At 39.3% G+C, this 19558-nt stretch overlaps 1 protein-coding gene across 1 annotated transcript in view; it reads right to left on the bottom strand.

Annotated features, from left to right (window-relative positions):
* LOC308285714 (V-type proton ATPase subunit d 1-like) overlaps positions 1–19558 on the bottom strand; it is a gene marked incomplete at both ends in the record, with an annotated part of 44665 nt that overhangs the window by 17573 nt on the left and 7534 nt on the right. The window contains one exon of the mRNA XM_080726560.1: positions 18523–18602. Within this exon, the coding sequence (XP_080582686.1) occupies positions 18523–18602 (80 nt within the window). The remainder of the gene's footprint in view (positions 1–18522; positions 18603–19558) is intronic.

Raw genomic sequence — 19558 nt, 5'->3', positions numbered from 1 at the left:
CCAGGAGGAGATAGATTTTTACTGTTTTTCATATAATTCCGAATTGTGGGAGACCTAAAGGTCAGAGGTCAAAAGTTAGAGGGTAAAAGTTGTTCGGCATGAGGAGACGCATAAGTGTATACAGGTTTCATGGCTGTATGTATAACACAGCATGAGCTATACCTGTTCAAAGTTCGCACTTTCGAAGGCTTCCTACAGCGCCACCATTTGGCCGATTGCTATAAAAAATAATAGCGCACTTCGCCACTGTAAACTGAACACATTGATGTTTTTATTTTCATTTTCTCACTAAGTATGTAGGAGTAGAAAGGAACCGAAGTTCCCGTCTACTGTCTGACTGACTGACTGATAGATAAACTAGAAAAATATTGTTCCTTCGAAACAATTGTGGGCTCGCTTCAAGCCAGAAAACAATGGCTATAAAAGTACAAAATGTCAAGATCGCAGGCAGTGCTCTCTTTGACGTTACTGACGTCAAAGATTGGTCCATTTTGTTCCAAAAATGTGTTGTGCAAAAGTTGACCCGCTGGTGGCGCTATAACAGGCCAATGTGAGAAGGTTGGTATCTGTTCCTTGACCTATTGGGAATGTGCTTGCAAGATTTCACGCACATCCCAGGCTGTGTTCATGATTTGAGGTGTTTTTGGCTTTGGACACTTTATCGCTGCTTGCAGCTATATTTATTATTATTATTTTATAATTTTTTTGTGTGCACTTCATAGGCATGTTAGATAAAGGTCCTTAGATTGTGTGTAGAATGTTTCATGCAAATTGCAAAAAAAATCCTAGAATAAAAACGGGTTTAAGCGTTTTACAAACTGCTCAAAATTATATAGCGCCCCCCTTTGGCCATTTGGGGTAAGATTGGTTTCAGTGATATTTGAACTAACCCTCTACACTATTTTGTCATGAAAATGTGACTTTGCTTGTATGTTTTAGAGGCAGAAGAATAATTTGCATAAAAATGCAATATTGTTTGAATTATTTAAAAAAGCATGTTTCAATGTTAAAGAAATCCGATCTGACAGATCTTTAGATATCGGTCCAAAGTTCACGTAAAAAAAGTTTTGTGCACGTGACGCGAAAATTCCAGAATAAAAGCGGGTTTACGCGTTTTACAAACTGCTCAAAGTGGCGGAAAATCGAAGGGCGGAGCTTACTTAACAACGACACAGATGTCTTCCGCTTGAGTCAAAGCACGCGTGTAACAAGTTGCATGTCTTCAAACGAAACGAGTCATGACTTATGCCCGTTTGAAGTTTGAATTTTCAGACGCTTCGTATAGCGCCCCCCTTTGGCCGATTGGAATAAAATTGGTTTCAGTGATACCTTGACTAACCCTCTACATCTTTGCCAAATGCCATGAACGTGTAACTTTGCATGTATGATTTAGAGGCCGAAGAATAATTTGCATAAAACTGCAATATTTATTGAATTATTAAAAAATTATATTTCACTTTAAAAGAAATCCGCCGAGATTAGTTTGACCGTATTGGTCCAAAGTTCATGTGAAAAAAGTTTTGTGCGCGTATCGAAAAAAACCCAGGAGGAGATAGATTTTTACTGTTTTTCATATAATTCCGAATTGTGGGAGATCTAAAGGTCAGAGGTCAAAAGTCAGAGGCTAAAAGTTGTTCGGCATGAGGAGACGCATACGTGTATACAGGTTTCATGCCTGTACCTCAAACACAGCATGAGCTATACCTGTTCAAAGTTCGCACTTTCGAAGGCTTCGTGCAGCGCCACCATTTGGCCGATTGCTATAAAAAATAATAGCGCACTTCGCCACTGTAAACTGAACACATTGATGTTTTTATTTTCATTTTCTCACTAAGTATGTAGGAGTAGAAAGGAACCGAAGTTCCCGTCTACTGTCTGACTGACTGATAGATAAATAATGACAATATCTAAAGTGTGCTCGCCTTATAGGCGAGCCCACAACTAGAAAAATATTGTTCCTTCGAAACAATTGTGGGCTCGCTTCAAGCCAGAAAACAATGGCTATAAAAGCACAAAATGTCAAGATCGCAGGCATTGCTCTCTTTGACGTTACTGACGTCAAAGATTGGTCCATTTTGTTCCAAAAATGTGTTGTGCAAAGGTTGACCCGCTGGTGGCGCTATAACAGGCCAATGTGAGAAGGTTGGTATCTGTTCCTTGACCTATTGGGAATGTGCTTGCAAGATTTCACGCACATCCCAGGCTGTGTTCATGATTTGAGGTGTTTTTGGCTTTGGACACTTTATCGCTGCTTGCAGCTATATTTATTATTATTATTTTATAATTTTTTTGTGTGCACTTCATAGGCATGTTAGATAAAGGTCCTTAGATTGCGTGTAGAATGTTTCATGCAAATTGCAAAAAAAATCCTAGAATAAAAACGGGTTTAAGCGTTTTACAAACTGCTCAAAATTATATAGCGCCCCCCTTTGGCCATTTGGGGTAAGATTGGTTTCAGTGATATTTGAACTAACCCTCTACACTATTTTGTCATGAAAATGTGACTTTGCATGTATGTTTTAGAGGCAGAAGAATAATTTGCATAAAAATGCAATATTGTTTGAATTATTTAAAAAAGCATGTTTCAATGTTAAAGAAATCCGATCTGACAGATCTTTAGATATCGGTCCAAAGTTCACGTAAAAAAAGTTTTGTGCACGTGACGCGAAAATTCCAGAATAAAAGCGGGTTTACGCGTTTTACAAACTGCTCAAAATGGCGGAAAATTAAAGGGCGGAGCTTACTTAACAACGACACAGATGTCTTCCGCTTGAGTCAAAGCACGCGTGTAACAAGTTGCATGTCTTCAAACGAAACGAGTCAAGACTTATGTCCGCTTGAAGTTTGAATTTTCAAACGCTTCGTATAGCGCCCCCCTTTGGCCAATTGGAATAAGATTGGTTTCAGGGATATTTGGACTAACCCTCTACATGTTTGCCAAATGCCATGAAAGTAACACTTTGCATGTTTGATTTAGAGGCAGAATAATAATTTGCATAAAACCGCAATATGAATTGAATTATTAAAAATTAATGGTTTAACGTACAAACTTCTCACCACATAGACTGTATAGGTATTGGTCCAAAGTCCATGTGAAAAAAGTTTTGTGCGCTTAACTCAAAAATCCCAGGAGGAGATAGATTTTTACTGTATTTCATATAATTCAAAATTGTGGGAGACCTAAAGGTCAGAGGTCAAAAGTCAGAGGGTAAAAGTTGTTCGGCATGAGGAGACGCATACGTGTATACAGGTTTCATGGCTGTATGTATAACACAGCATGAGCTATACCTGTTCAAAGATCGTACTTTCGAAGGCTTCCTACAGCGCCACCATTTGGCCGATTGCTGTAAAAAGTAATAGCACACTTCCCCACTGTAAGCTGAACACATTGATATTTTTATTTTCATTTTCTCACTAAGTATGTAGGAGTAGAAAGGAACCGAAAATCCCGTCTACTTATAAATAAATAAATAATGACAATATCTAAAGTGTGCTCGCCAGGTACTGGCGAGCCCACAACTAGAAAAATATTGTTCCTTCGAAACAATTGTGGGCTCGCTTCAAGCCAGAAAACAATGGCTATAAAAGTACAAAATGTCAAGATCGCAGGCAGTGCTCTCTTTGACGTTACTGACGTCAAAGATTGGTCCATTTTGTTCCAAAAATGTGTTGTGCAAAAGTTGACCCGCTGGTGGCGCTATAACAGGCCAATGATAGAAGGGTGGTATCTGTTCCTTGACCTATTGGGAATGTGCTTGTAAGATTTCACGCACATTGCAGGCTGTGTTCATGATTTGAGGTGTTTTTGGCTTTGGCCACTTTATCGCTGCTTGCAGCTATATTCATTATTATTATTTTGTTGTGTGTGTGTGCACTTCATAGGCATATTATATAAAGGTCCTTAGATTGTGTGTAGAATGTTTCATGCAAATTGCAAAAAGAAATCCTAACGGGTTTAAGCGTTTCACAAACTGCTCAAAATGATATAGCGCCCCCCTTTGGCCAATTGGGGTAAGATTGGTTTTAGTGATATTTGGACTAACACTCTACATCTTTGCCAAATACCATGAACATGTTACTTTGCATGTATGATTTAGAGGCAGAAGAATAATTTGCATAAAACTGCAATATTCATTGAATTTATTTTAAAAAAGCATGTTTCAATTTTAAAGAAATCCGATCTGACAGATCTTTAGATATCGGTCCAAAGTTCACGTAAAAAAAGTTTTGTGCACGTGGAGCGAAAATTCCAGAATAAAAGCGGTTTACGCGTTTTACAAACTGCTCAAAAAGGCGGAAAATCGAAGGGCGGAGCTTACTTAACAACAACACAGATGTCTTCCGCTTGAGTCAAAGCACGCGTGTAACAAGTTGCATGTCTTCAAACGAAACGAGTCATGACTTATGCCCGTTTGAAGTTTGAATTTTCAAACGCTTCGTATAGCGCCCCCCTTTGGCCGATTGGAATAAAATTGGTTTCAGTGATACTTTGACTAACCCTCCACATCTTTGCCAAATGCCATGAACGTGTAACTTTGCATGTATGATTTAGAGGCTGAAGAATAATTTGCATAAAACCGCAATATTGATTGAAGTATTAAAAAATTATATTTCACTTTAAAAGAAATCCGCCGAGACTAGTTTGACCGTATTGGTCCAAAGTTCATGTGAAAAAAGTTTTGTGCGCGTAACGCAAAAATCCCAGGAGGAGATAGATTTTTACTGTTTTTTATATAATTCAAAATTCTGGGGGATCTAAAGGTCAGAGGTCAAAAGTCAGAGTGCAAAAGTTGTTCGGCATGAGGAGACGCATACGTGTATACAAGTTTCATGACTGTACGTATAACAGAGCATGAGCTCTATCTGTTCAAAGTTCGCACTTTCGAAGGCTTCCTACAGCGCCACCATTTGGCCGATTGCTGTAAAAAATAATAGCACACTTCGCCACTGTAAGCTGAACACATTGATGTTTTTATTTTCATTTTCTGTCTAAGTATGTAGGAGTAGAAAGGAACCGAAGTTTTGAGGAGAACTTGATATGACGGTTAGATATTGTCACTAGAAAAATATTGTTCCTTCGAAACAATTGTGGGCTCGCTTCAAGCCAGAAAACAATGGCTATAAAAGTACAAAATGTCAAGATCGCAGGCAGTGCTCTCTTTGACGTTACTGACGTCAACGATTGGTCCATTTTGTTCCAAAAATGTGTTGTGCAAAGGTTGACCCGCTGGTGGCGCTATAACAGGCCAATGTGAGAAGGTTGGTATCTGTTCCTTGACCTATTGGGAATGTGCTTGCAAGATTTCACGCACATCCCAGGCTGTGTTCATGATTTGAGGTGTTTTTGGCTTTGGACACTTTATCGCTGCTTGCAGCTATATTTATTATTATTATTTTATAATTTTTTTGTGTGCACTTCATAGGCATGTTAGATAAAGGTCCTTAGATTGCGTGTAGAATGTTTCATGCAAATTGCAAAAAAAATCCTAGAATAAAAACGGGTTTAAGCGTTTTACAAACTGCTCAAAATTATATAGCGCCCCCCTTTGGCCATTTGGGGTAAGATTGGTTTCAGTGATATTTGAACTAACCCTCTACACTATTTTGTCATGAAAATGTGACTTTGCATGTATGTTTTAGAGGCAGAAGAATAATTTGCATAAAAATGCAATATTGTTTGAATTATTTAAAAAAGCATGTTTCAATGTTAAAGAAATCCGATCTGACAGATCTTTAGATATCGGTCCAAAGTTCACGTAAAAAAAGTTTTGTGCACGTGACGCGAAAATTCCAGAATAAAAGCGGGTTTACGCGTTTTACAAACTGCTCAAAATGGCGGAAAATTAAAGGGCGGAGCTTACTTAACAACGACACAGATGTCTTCCGCTTGAGTCAAAGCACGCGTGTAACAAGTTGCATGTCTTCAAACGAAACGAGTCAAGACTTATGTCCGTTTGAAGTTTGAATTTTCAAACGCTTCGTATAGCGCCCCCCTTTGGCCAATTGGAATAAGATTGGTTTCAGGGATATTTGGACTAACCCTCTACATGTTTGCCAAATGCCATGAAAGTAACACTTTGCATGTTTGATTTAGAGGCAGAATAATAATTTGCATAAAACCGCAATATGAATTGAATTATTAAAAATTAATGGTTTAACGTACAAACTTCTCACCACATAGACTGTATAGGTATTGGTCCAAAGTCCATGTGAAAAAAGTTTTGTGCGCTTAACTCAAAAATCCCAGGAGGAGATAGATTTTTACTGTATTTCATATAATTCAAAATTGTGGGAGACCTAAAGGTCAGAGGTCAAAAGTCAGAGGGTAAAAGTTGTTCGGCATGAGGAGACGCATACGTGTATACAGGTTTCATGGCTGTATGTATAACACAGCATGAGCTATACCTGTTCAAAGATCGTACTTTCGAAGGCTTCCTACAGCGCCACCATTTGGCCGATTGCTGTAAAAAGTAATAGCACACTTCCCCACTGTAAGCTGAACACATTGATATTTTTATTTTCATTTTCTCACTAAGTATGTAGGAGTAGAAAGGAACCGAAAATCCCGTCTACTTACTAGATAAATAAATAAATAATGACAATATCTAAAGTGTGCTCGCCAGGTACTGGCGAGCCCACAACTAGAAAAATATTGTTCCTTCGAAACAATTGTGGGCTCGCTTCAAGCCGGAAAACAATGGCTATAAAAGCACAAAATGTCAAGATCGCATGCAGTGCTCTCTTTGACGTTACTGACGTCAAAGATTGGTCCATTTTGTTCCAAAAATGTGTTGTGCAAAAGTTGACCCGCTGGTGGCGCTATAACAGGCCAATGTGAGAAGGTTGGTATCTGTTCCTTGACCTATTGGGAATGTGCTTGCAAGATTTCACGCACATCCCAGGCTGTGTTCATGATTTGAGGTGTTTTTGGCTTTGGACACTTTATCGCTGCTTGCAGCTATATTTATTATTATTATTTTATAATTTTTTTGTGTGCACTTCATAGGCATGTTAGATAAAGGTCCTTAGATTGCGTGTAGAATGTTTCATGCAAATTGCAAAAAAAATCCTAGAATAAAAACGGGTTTAAGCGTTTTACAAACTGCTCAAAATTATATAGCGCCCCCCTTTGGCCATTTGGGGTAAGATTGGTTTCAGTGATATTTGAACTAACCCTCTACACTATTTTGTCATGAAAATGTGACTTTACTTGTATGTTTTAGAAGCAGAAGAATAATTTGCATAAAAATGCAATATTGTTTGAATTATTTAAAAAAGCATGTTTCAATGTTAAAGAAATCCGATCTGACAGATCTTTAGATATCGGTCCAAAGTTCATGTAAAAAAATGTTTTGTGCACGTGGCGCGAAAATTCCAGAATAAAAGCGGGTTTACGCGTTTTACAAACTGCTCAAAGTGGCGGAAAATCGAAGGGCGGAGCTTACTTAACAACGACGCAGATGTCTTCCGCTTGAGTCAAAGCACGCGTGTAACAAGTTGCATGTCTTCAAACGAAACGAGTCATGACTTATGCCCGTTTGAAGTTTGAATTTTCAAACGCTTCGTATAGCGCCCCCCTTTGGCCGATTGGAATAAAATTGGTTTCAGTGATACTTTGACTAACCCTCCACATCTTTGCCAAATGCCATGAACGTGTAACTTTGCATGTATGATTTAGAGGCTGAAGAATAATTTGCATAAAACCGCAACATATATTGAATTATTAAAAAATCATTATTTAACGTACAAACTTCTCACCACATAGCCTGTGTAGATATAGGTTCAAAGTTCATGTGAAAAAAGTTTTGTGCGCTTAACTAAAAAATCCCAGGAGGAGATAGATTTTTACTGTTTTTCATATAATTCCGAATTGTGGGAGACCTAAAGGTCAGAGGTCAAAAGTTAGAGGGTAAAAGTTGTTCGGCATGAGGAGACGCATAAGTGTATACAGGTTTCATGGCTGTATGTATAACACAGCATGAGCTATACCTGTTCAAAGATCGCACTTTCGAAGGCTTCCTACAGCGCCACCATTTGGCCGATTGCTGTAAAAAGTAATAGCACACTTCGCCACAGTAAGCTGAACACATTGATGTTTTTATTTTCATTTTCTCACTAAGTATGTAGGAGTAGAAAGGAACCGAAGTTTTGAGGAGAACTTGATATAGTATAGCATAGTATAGAAATAATGACAATATCTAGAGTGTGCTCGCCTTTAGGCGAGCCCACAACTAGAAAAATATTGTTCCTTCGAAACAATTGTGGGCTCGCTTCTAGCCAGAAAACAATGGCTATAAAAGTACAAAATGTCAAGATCGCAGGCAGTGCTCTCTTTGACGTTACTGACGTCAAAGATTGGTCCATTTTGTTCCAAAAATGTGTTATGCAAAAGTTGACCCGCTGGTGGCGCTATAACAGGCCAATGTGAGAAGGTTGGTATCTGTTCCTTGACCTATTGAGAATGTGCTTGCAAGATTTCACGCACATCCCAGGCTGTGTTCATGATTTGAGGTGTTTTTGGCTTTGGATACTTTATCGCTGCTTGCAGCTATATTTATTATTATTATTTTATAATTTCTTTGTGTGCACTTCATAGGCATGTTAGATAAAGATCCTTAGATTGCGTGTAGAATGTTTCATGCAAATTGCAAAAAAAAAATCCTAGAATAAAAACGGGTTTAAGCGTTTTACAAACTGCTCAAAATTATATAGCGCCCCCCTTTGGCCATTTGGGGTAAGATTAGTTTCAGTGATATTTGAACTAACCATCTACACTATTTTGTCATGAAAATGTGACTTTGCATGTATGTTTTAGAGGCAGAAGAATAATTTGCATAAAAATGCAATATTGTTTGAATTATTTAAAAAAGCATGTTTCAATGTTAAAGAAATCCGATCTGACAGATCTTTAGATATCGGTCCAAAGTTCACGTAAAAAAAGTTTTGTGCACGTGACGCGAAAATTCCAGAATAAAAGCGGGTTTACGCGTTTTACAAACTGCTCAATATGGCGGAAAATCGAAGGGCGGAGCTTACTTAACAACGACACAGATGTCTTCCGCTCGAGTCAAAGCACGCGTGTAACAAGTTGCATGTCTTCAAACGAAACGAGTCATGACTTATGCCCGTTTGAAGTTTGAATTTTCAAACGCTTCGTATAGCGCCCCCCTTTGGCCGATTGGAATAAAATTGGTTTCAGTGATACTTTGACTAACCCTCCACATCTTTGCCAAATGCCATGAACGTGTAACTTTGCATGTATGATTTAGAGGCCGAAGAATAATTTGCATAAAACCGCAATATTGATTGAATTATAAAAAAAAAATATTTCACTTTAAAAGAAATCCGCCGAGACTAGTTTGACCGTATTGGTCCAAAGTTCATGTGAAAAAAGTTTTGTACGCGTTATGCAAAAATCCCAGGAGGAGATAGATTTTTACTGTTTTTCATATAATTCAAAATTCTGGGGGATCTAAAGGTCAGAGGTCAAAAGTCAGAGCGTAAAAGTTGTTCGGCATGAGGAGACGCATACGTGTATACAGGTTTCATGGCTGGACCTCAAACACAGCATGAGCTATACCTGTTCAAAGTTCGCACTTTCGAAGGCTTCCTACAGCGCCACCATTTGGCCGATTGCTGTAAAAAGTAATAGCACACGTCGCCACAGTAAGCTGAATACATTGATGTTTTTATTTTCATTTTCTCACTAAGTATGTAGGAGTAGAAAGGAACCGAAGTTTTTTGATACTTGCACTGACTGCCTGCCTAGTATAGAAATAATGACAATATCTAAAGTGTGCTCGCCTTATAGGCGAGCCCACAACTAGAAAAATATTGTTCCTTCGAAACAATTGTGGGCTCGCTTCAAGCCAGAAAACAATGGCTATAAAAGTACAAAATGTCAAGATCGCAGGCAGTGCTCTCTTTGACGTTACTGACGTCAACGATTGGTCCATTTTGTTCCAAAAATGTGTTGTGCAAAAGTTGACCCGCTGGTGGCGCTATAACAGGCCAATGTAAGAAGGGTGGTATCTGTTCCTTGACCTATTGGGAATGTGCTTGCAAGATTTCACGCACATTGCAGGCTGTGTTCATGATTTGAGGTGTTTTTGGCTTTGGCCACTTTATCGCTGCTTGCAGCTATATTCATTATTATAATTTTTTTGTGTGTGTGCACTTCATAGGCATATTAGATAAAGGTCCTTAGATTGTGTGTAGAATGTTTCATGCAAATTGCAAAAAAAAAATCCTAACGGGTTTAAGCGTTTCACAAACTGCTCAAAATGATATAGCGCCCCCCTTTGGCCAATTGGGGTAAGATTGGTTTTAGTGATATTTGGACTAACACTCTACATCTTTGCCAAATGCCATGAACATGTTACTTTGCATGTATGATTTAGAGGCAAAAGAATAATTTGCATAAAACTGCAATATTAATTGAATTTATTTAAAAAAGCATGTTTCAATTTTAAAGAAATCCGATCTGACAGATCTTTAGATATCGGTCCAAAGTTCACGTAAAAAAAGTTTTGTGCACGTGGAGCGAAAATTCCAGAATAAAAGCGGGTTTACGCGTTTTACAAACTGCTCAATATGGCGGAAAATCGAAGGGCGGAGCTTACTTAACAACGACACAGATGTCTTCCGCTCGAGTCAAAGCACGCGTGTAACAAGTTGCATGTCTTCAAACAAAACGAGTCATGACTTATGCCCGTTTGAAGTTTGAATTTTCAAACGCTTCGTATAGCGCCCCCCTTTGGCCGATTGGAATAAAATTGGTTTCAGTGATACTTTGATTAACCCTCCACATCTTTGCCAAATGCCATGAACGTGTAACTTTGCATGTATGATTTAGAGGCCGAAGAATAATTTGCATAAAACCGCAATATTGATTGAATTATTAAAAAATTATATTTCACTTTAAAAAAAATCTGGTTGATCAATCTGACCGTATTGGTCCAAAGTTCATGTGAAAAAAGTTTTGTGCACTTGATGCGAAAATCCCAGGAGGAGATAGATTTTTACTGTTTTTCATATAATTCCGAATTGTGGGAGACCTAAAGGTCAGAGGTCAAAAGTTAGAGGGTAAAAGTTGTTCGGCATGAGGAGACGCATAAGTGTATACAGGTTTCATGGCTGTACCTCAAACACTGCATGAGCTCTACCTGTTCAAAGTTCGTACTTTCGAAGGCTTCCTACAGCGCCACCATTTGGCCGATTGCTATAAAAAATAATAGCGCACTTCGCCACTGTAAACTGAACACATTGATGTTTTTATTTTCATTTTCTCACTAAGTATGTAGGAGTAGAAAGGAACCGAAGTTCCCGTCTACTGTCTGACTGACTGACTGACTGATAGATAAACTAGAAAAATATTGTTCCTTCGAAACAATTGTGGGCTCGCTTCAAGCCAGAAAACAATGGCTATAAAAGCACAAAATGTCAAGATCGCAGGCAGTGCTCTCTTTGACGTTACTGACGTCAAAGATTGGTCCATTTTGTTCCAAAAATGTGTTGTGCAAAAGTTGACCCGCTGGTGGCGCTATAACAGGCCAATGTGAGAAGGTTGGTATCTGTTCCTTGACCTATTGGGAATGTGCTTGCAAGATTTCACGCACATCCCAGGCTGTGTTCATGATTTGAGGTGTTTTTGGCTTTGGCCACTTTATCGCTGCTTGCAGCTATATTTATTATTATTATTTTATAATTTTTTTTGTTTGCACTTCATAGGCATGTTAGATAAAGGTCCTTAGATTGCGTGTAGAATGTTTCATGCAAATTGCAAAAAAAATCCTAGAATAAAAACGGGTTTAAGCGTTTTACAAACTGCTCAAAATTATATAGTGCCCCCCTTTGGCCATTTGGGGTAAGATTGGTTTCAGTGATATTTGAAATAACCCTCTACACTATTTTGTCATGAAAATGTGACTTTGCATGTATGTTTTAGAGGCAGAAGAATAATTTGCATAAAAATGCAATATTGTTTGAATTATTTAAAAAAGCATGTTTCAATGTTAAAGAAATCCGATCTGACAGATCTTTAGATATCGGTCCAAAGTTCACGTAAAAAAAGTTTTGTGCACGTGATGCGAAAATTCCAGAATAAAATCAGGTTTACGCGTTTTACAAACTGCTCAAAATGGCGGATAATTGAAGGGCGGAGCTTACTTAACAACGACACAGATGTCTTCCGCTTGAGTCAAAGCACGCGTGTAACAAGTTGCATGTCTTCAAACGAAACGAGTCATGACTTATGCCCGTTTAAAGTTTGAATTTTCAGACGCTTCGTATAGCGCCCCCCTTTGGCCGATTGGAATAAAATTGGTTTCAGTGATACTTTGACTAACCCTCTACATCTTTGCCAAATGCCATGAACGTGTAACTTTGCATGTATGATTTAGAGGCAGAAGAATAATTTGCATAAAACCGCAATATTAATTGAATTATTAAAAAATTATGTTTCACTTTAAAAAAAATCTGGTTGATCAATCTGACCGTATTGGTCCAAAGTTCATGTGAAAAAAGTTTCGTGCGCGTAACGAAAAAAACCCAGGAGGAGATAGATTTTTACTGTTTTTCATATTATTCCGAATTGTGGGAGACCTAAAGGTCAGAGGTCAAAAGTTAGAGGGTAAAAGTTGTTCGGCATGAGGAGACGCATAAGTGTATACAGGTTTCATGGCTGTATGTATAACACAGCATGAGCTATACCTGTTCAAAGATCGCACTTTCGAAGGCTTCCTACAGCGCCACCATTTGGCCGATTGCTATAAAAAATAATAGCACACTTCGCCACTGTAAACTGAACACATTGATGTTTTTATTTTCATTTTCTCACTAAGTATGTAGGAGTAGAAAGGAACCGAAGTTCCCGTCTACTGATTGCCTGATAGATAAATAAATAATGACAATATCTAAAGTGTGCTCGCCTTATAGGCGAGCCCACAATAATGACAATATCTAAAGTGTGCTCGCCTTATAGGCGAGCCCACAATAACTGTTCCAGCGTGGGGGCTGGATGGCTGGCATAGTGGTCATATACACTGCTCAAAAAAATAAAGGGAACGCATAATCATTGCAATGTAACTCCAAGTCAATCACACTTTTGGGATATCAACCTGGCCAGTTAGGAAGCAACACTGATTATGAATCAGTTTCATCTGCTGTTGTGCAAATGGAAAAGACAACAGGTGAAAATGAGGCAATTTGCAAGACAACCCCTAAAAAAGGAATGGTTTTGCAGGTGGTGGCCACAGACCATTTGCCTGTCCTCATCCTTTCTGGCAGATTTTTGGTTAGTTTTGGATTTTGCCAGTGCCCTGACCCAAAAAATTCGAATATTCGAAGCTTCGTTCGAAGGCACGGTATTCGAATTCGAAAAATAAATTCGAATAATCGGCCGCGGCCGTTTGTCCTTTGGGGGGGCCGCGTGCCTTAGCTTGCATGCGCCTCGCTCCACTCTAGCATGATAGCGTCACCCCCTTCTCACACACGTGTTAACAATAACAAGCCAACAACTTAACAAGCGCATGCATGAAGCCATCAGAATGGTCGACGCTGAAGAAAAAAAAGAAAAGACAGCGCGCTGTCACATATACACCGACATCCGTTTGGAACCGAAATGTGTAACACCAATGTCTGAGTAACATCAACTATGCGATGCAGTCACACATTTCGTTACAAAACCATTGTCGGTGTAACATCCATGCACACTTCCACACGCTGACAGACACACAACTCAACGCAAGGAAACAAACAGCGACAATTGGATTTTACAAATCGGACCCCGTCAGCGTCGATCCCGTTTTAAAGAGGACAAAAGAGCTTCAAAACAACTTGCTAGGGTTACATTGTCGTGGTGTTGATGATTACAAGTTTATATCGGATCTGCAAGCTCACTAGTCGCGCCCGCATAGAGAACTACGTTGTCTGAGCCTGACCGTCAGCTTTCGGTTGATTAGTGTGGAACGTTACATCCGACACACTGCAGTGCAATTATTTACTATAAAATATACTATTACATTTGCGTGTACAGTACACCTTGGGACTTGGGAGTTAATCTGTTTGTTATATAGGGCTCTTGAGTCGCGCTGCTGCTGTTTGCTGTTGCAGCCACGGTGTGTTACATTACAGACGTGATGTGATTATGTCAATCCTACTGTACTGCAAAAACACTTTTCTTTAATATAGAAAACATTCGTATCTTCTTCTTCCTCGTTGTATTGTCGTACTATTTAATGAAAATAAGGAGCTTTATTACGAGGAAAAAACTGGTGTGTTTTCCCTTTTAAAATTGTGTAAATCGCGCATTTTTAAACACATTTCCTTAACGGTTATCACTTATGTAACCGATAAACTTTTGCTTCCCACCCCCCCCCCCCCCCCCCGTCGCCGTCATCGAAGCTTCGAAGTTCGAAAGAAAGCTTCGAAGGAGCTTCGATTATGAAAAAAGTATTCGAAGGTCAGCCCTACTGACCACTAGAGGTAGCATGAGGCGGTATCTGCAACCCACAGAAGTTGCTCAGGTAGTGCTGCTCATCCAGGATGGCACATCAATGCGCACGGTGGCAAGAAGGTTTGCTGTGTCTCCCAGCACAGTGTCCAGAGCATGGAGGCGATACCAGGAGACAGGCCAGTACACCAGGAGACGTGGAGGGGGCCGTAGGAGGACAACAACCCAGCTGCAGGACCGCTATCTGGTCCTTTGTTCAAGGAGGAACAGGAGGAGCACTGCCAGAGCCCTATAAAACGACCTTCAGCAGGCCACTAATGTGAATGTTTCTGCTCAAACTGTGAGAAACAGACTCCATGATGGTGGTATGAGGGCCCGACGTCCACAAGTGGGGCCTGTGCTCACAGCCCAACACCGTGCAGCCCGATTGACATTTGCCAGAGAACACATGTACTGGCAGGTCTATGTTGGGTTTTTTGGGTGTTCCCTTTATTTTTTTGAGCAGTGTATTTACTTGCTTACTATTTAATTGCGACCATCAGGTCAGTCAGTCAGTCCGTCCGTCCGTCACGTCACGTCACGTCACACTTTTGCCCTACTCTTATATCCGGAAACGTTGCCCCTATCCATGCCAACTTTGCACACACACTCCTTGGATGGCAACTCACAACCTCCAGCCCTGACATGCTCTCACATGGCCCTTTTCTAGCGCCGCCATGAGGCACCATGATTATTGCAAAACACATTTTTGGACACTGCCCCTGCATGTTTCATCCCTAGTAAAGGAATCCCATAGGACTCCGTTCAAAGCAATCAAAGCATAACAAAATAACAAAAAAGAAAAAAACAATTATCACAAATATAAAACACTGTAGGCCAATATAGAGTAGAAGACTCTTTTTTTCTAGTCCCCCCCCCCCCCCCCCCAATATATGTTATTTCTTAATAATAATTATTATTAGGCTAATGATACTGTCAGCACACAGTCACAGACGGAGCACATAGTAAATAAACTTGGCTAGGTTGGCGTGATACTAGTGTGGTGTAGTTGTGGATTGGACTTTTTTAATTCGCTTGCATCGCGATGCGGTCGCTATTCTGCATCGATGCGGTGACGTGACATAATCGACTATAGCCTACGTTTGTTGATTTTCCTCAACGGTGATGCGATATAGCTTAGCAACATGCTAACGCTAAATCAACCGGACCTATCATGCCGTTCCATCTGCCTCTTATTATTAGACAGAAGTCACAGAACAGAGATTTCTCGCATTTATTATAAGAGAGAGAGAGAGAGAGAGAGAGAGAGAGAAATGAGGCAGTCACAGACAGTTCAAAAAGCGGAGAATACAATAATCATCTGTGATTTTACAACACTGTTTCCCAAGCACTGGGTTGGGACCCATTTGTGGGTCGCGAAAACATTTTTATGGGTCCCTTAACGTTTGGTTTCCTACATTTAGTTTTGTATCATTTAAAAACTTTAGAAAAACATTTCATGATTTAAAATACATAAATAAATGATTTTTTCTAATTTCATCAATAAATAAAAATCTAAGAAATTATATTAGAAAACACAGGCCTATTTAAGAAGTACTGAAAATAGCCGATCTACAAGCTCACAGCGTGCATTGTGTCTCTGTCTATGCCTGTCTATTAAAGACAAGTCCCTAAATATTATAGTAGGATATTCAATTCCTATAACTATCTGTAGGCTATATTATATTTTTATTATTATTTTTTCATTATATCTAGAACAATCGGTGGTAGGCAACAAGTCCAATTTTGCTGCATTATTGTATATGAGTAAGTCACTGTTTTACCCAGTTAGAATCGTGCAAATTCACCCGACCCGACCCGAAAAAGGTTTTCACCTTGGGCCTGTTTGCATGTCTGTATATCATTATCGAGGCATTCAACAATGTTATCGAATATCGAAGGCTCTCCTAATATCACACAGCCTTAGTGCTGACCTATTTTGTCAACTACTGCTGCTCATGCAGAGAAACCTAAACCTCTGTCGAGGTTCAGACTAAAATATTTAGTAAAATATCAAGTTTGGGTCATTGCTTTACATCAAGGCAAACATATGGAAATGAACAACTATCATCACCAGCATGATAAGGCTATGTATTAGTACCACGCTATACAAAGAAAAAGATGGTGCTACCTAATTTCTGGTGGTGCTACCTAATGAAAAGGTAGGTGGCACCAGTGCTACCTGTGAAAAAGTTAGTCTGGAGCCCTGATGTACGTACGCATATCCCTCCCCATCCCACATTGGCAATGCTTCGCGGGGCGATTAACTTAGTTTAGTATAGTTTAGTTTAGTTTAGTTTATTCCCTGCTCATAAATAGCACTGCTCCCTTCACACTGGGTGTGGTTTTATGTTTAATTCCCCCCTCTCCTGGAATGCCCCTTAACGCATTTTTTATTTAGTTTTTATCCATGACCACTCTTCATTGTGTATGTTTGTAATTGTTTTTAATCTACTTAGTATAACAGTTTACTTGCGCCAGGAGAGCGTGCAATTAGGGTGAGGATAGCTGTCTGTGTGTATATATGATGAGTGACGACATATTTGGGATCGCACTGTCGTTTTCTTCAGAATGTGACACAGAATACCAGCCATATTTGGCTATGAGTGCACAAAGCGCAAGTTGACGCCTTGACAGAGGTTATACATTTTATTATCTAGCTATCTAGTTTTTATGTGTCTTCTGTGTTTGTCTTTACATGTCATCTGTGCGCCTCAGTGTTTTTTGAGCATAAATAAAGTAATGAACTAGAACTGCACTCTGTCGAGGTGCCAACTTGCGCCTCATGCTCAAGCAGGCCACACATGGCCTACTTGTGCGCAAGCAGAGCGCACCACGATGTGTGCGACGTGCGCTGCTGGCCTCATGTCCCTAATGTCTTTGCCCGTTAATGAAGACATTACCAAGAGCGCTCTTAAATACCAATGTTGTGATTGGTATATAATGATGTTGGGAAACTGGCACATATTGGGAATGCAAAGAATCACACCTTTCTCCTGTAATATATCTATCATTTACAAGACACGTCTGTGGCCAATATCTATACATCAACTAAATAATTATAAGCTCATCATAAGTTATTGTTCTTTATTTAAACTGCCTACTAAAGTATGACAACGCAGCCCTGTGCACTGGAGCTACGCAATGGATTCTGCAGACTGGGTATTTTTACATTCTCTCAGCTATAAAGTGTAGGCTGTATCTCTCCATTCATCACTCCCCTCGCCACTTGACTCCGTGCAAAGCAGTGGACACTTTTTATTTTTGTATTTCTTATTTTTAAATTAGTGAAACATTGTTTATCTGAGCACGGAAATGATTTACATTTTTGATGCAGAGGATGGTAAAACAGGCACTTGCCCGATGCAATATATGGATAATTTGGCTCGTTCATTCCTTTTTGAACCGTGGCATTTTTATTTTTAGACATAGAGTACAAGTAAGAAATCCTCTGAGATACATGTGCATGTACTGTAGCCATGTTAACACTTTACAGACACACAATTATTTGTATTAGTGGGTTTTTAATTGCAATGCTTTCACGTGGCATCCCAGGTGTGACTATAGGCCCTTGGCCTAGTTCCCGGTAGAACTAGCAAAATCAAGGCTCCCTGAATACCAGTTGGGATTCTCTGCAACATCTTAGACCAGCAGCCATTACAATAGCAATTTAGGCATTTAGATGACGCTCTTCTTCAGAGCAAGATCTTAGTAAATAGTCAAGAAAGTAGGGTGCAGAGAAAAACATGCAAAATGGAAGCACACGATTCCAAATGAAGCCGGTTGATTTGACATATGGCCTAACTGTGGAAGGAGTAGCGTACGTGCCCTTTTTCGCATTTTCCCATTCAAGTTAATAGGAAAATTGTATTCACTAATAAATTGATATAAATTTAACTATACACCATATCTTTTAGCAAAACGGAAGCACAAGATTCCTGATGAAGCCCGTCGATTTGACATGGCCTACTAAACTGAGTAATATGTGGCCAGGGGTATAGCAGTAATAGCACTGATCTGTGTACAGTCACCTTGAACAGTTTGTTTCTGAGGATCTCGGCTCCCATCTCATCCAGGTTGGACTCAGACACTGTGTCCTGGAAGAATGGAGCTGCCACATACAGAACATCACTGCAAGGTTATTACAGTTAATGAAAACTAACAAAATAACTAAAACTAGAATCGATCAAATGTTTTAGTTACCTGAAAATTAAAACCAGGGCTGTGGTCATAAAACCAACCAAAACAGAGAGAGAATGTGCTTAATTTTAGTCTTTTCAAACTCGCTTTTAGATCTGCTATTTCTGGCAAAAGTCCAACCCCAGAACAAGGATGCTATAGTAGTGTTCAACTGCAGTGGTGTTGTAAAGTAACTAAGTACACTCTCTCAAGTCCTGTACTTTTTAGGTATGTTTGCGATACTGTATTTCAACGTTTCAGTACTTTTACTTCTACTCCACTACATCTCATAGGCAACTACTGTATTGTACTCCACTACAATTGTTTTTAAACGTAACTAACTAACTAGTTACTTTACATTGGCCGTTATTACAGAACATACATTAACCACTTCAGCCGTATAATATTTACAGTATATTCTGGCCATTTGAAAATGGCTGATCTACAAGCTCACAATGCGTTGCACCGCAACACATTGTGAGCTTGTGGATCTGCTATTTTCAAAAGATTTTTATACATTTCATACATTTGAAAATTCTGGGACAAAAATGGGACATTCTGCATAATGAGCAATTTCTACTTTTGGTACTGTAAGTACATTTTGATACCAACACTTTTGTACTTTGCTCAATATTGTTGTACTTAAAGGAGCATGAAACACAAAATCACTTTTTCTATAAATATATATTATATCAATGAGTCACTTGTGATAGGGAGCAGTGATATGGTTCAATTTGCCCATAGGCTTGGGGATTCAGAGCTTTCTGCTGTCTCTGTAGCTATTTCTGTGTACTTCCAGTTTCTAGGTCCAAAAGAAATCTTTCGCGCCACTCATTAAATATTAGCTATCAATGTTCTGTGGTGTAACGTGACGTAGGCATATCTAAT

Source organism: Nannobrachium achirus (assembly GCF_963921795.1).
Source record: "Nannobrachium achirus genome assembly, chromosome: 5".
NCBI classification, from domain to species: Eukaryota; Metazoa; Chordata; class Actinopteri; order Myctophiformes; family Myctophidae; genus Nannobrachium; species Nannobrachium achirus.
The sequence above is the reverse complement of the archived record's forward strand: the minus strand, read 5'-3'. Positions and strand labels throughout refer to the sequence as shown.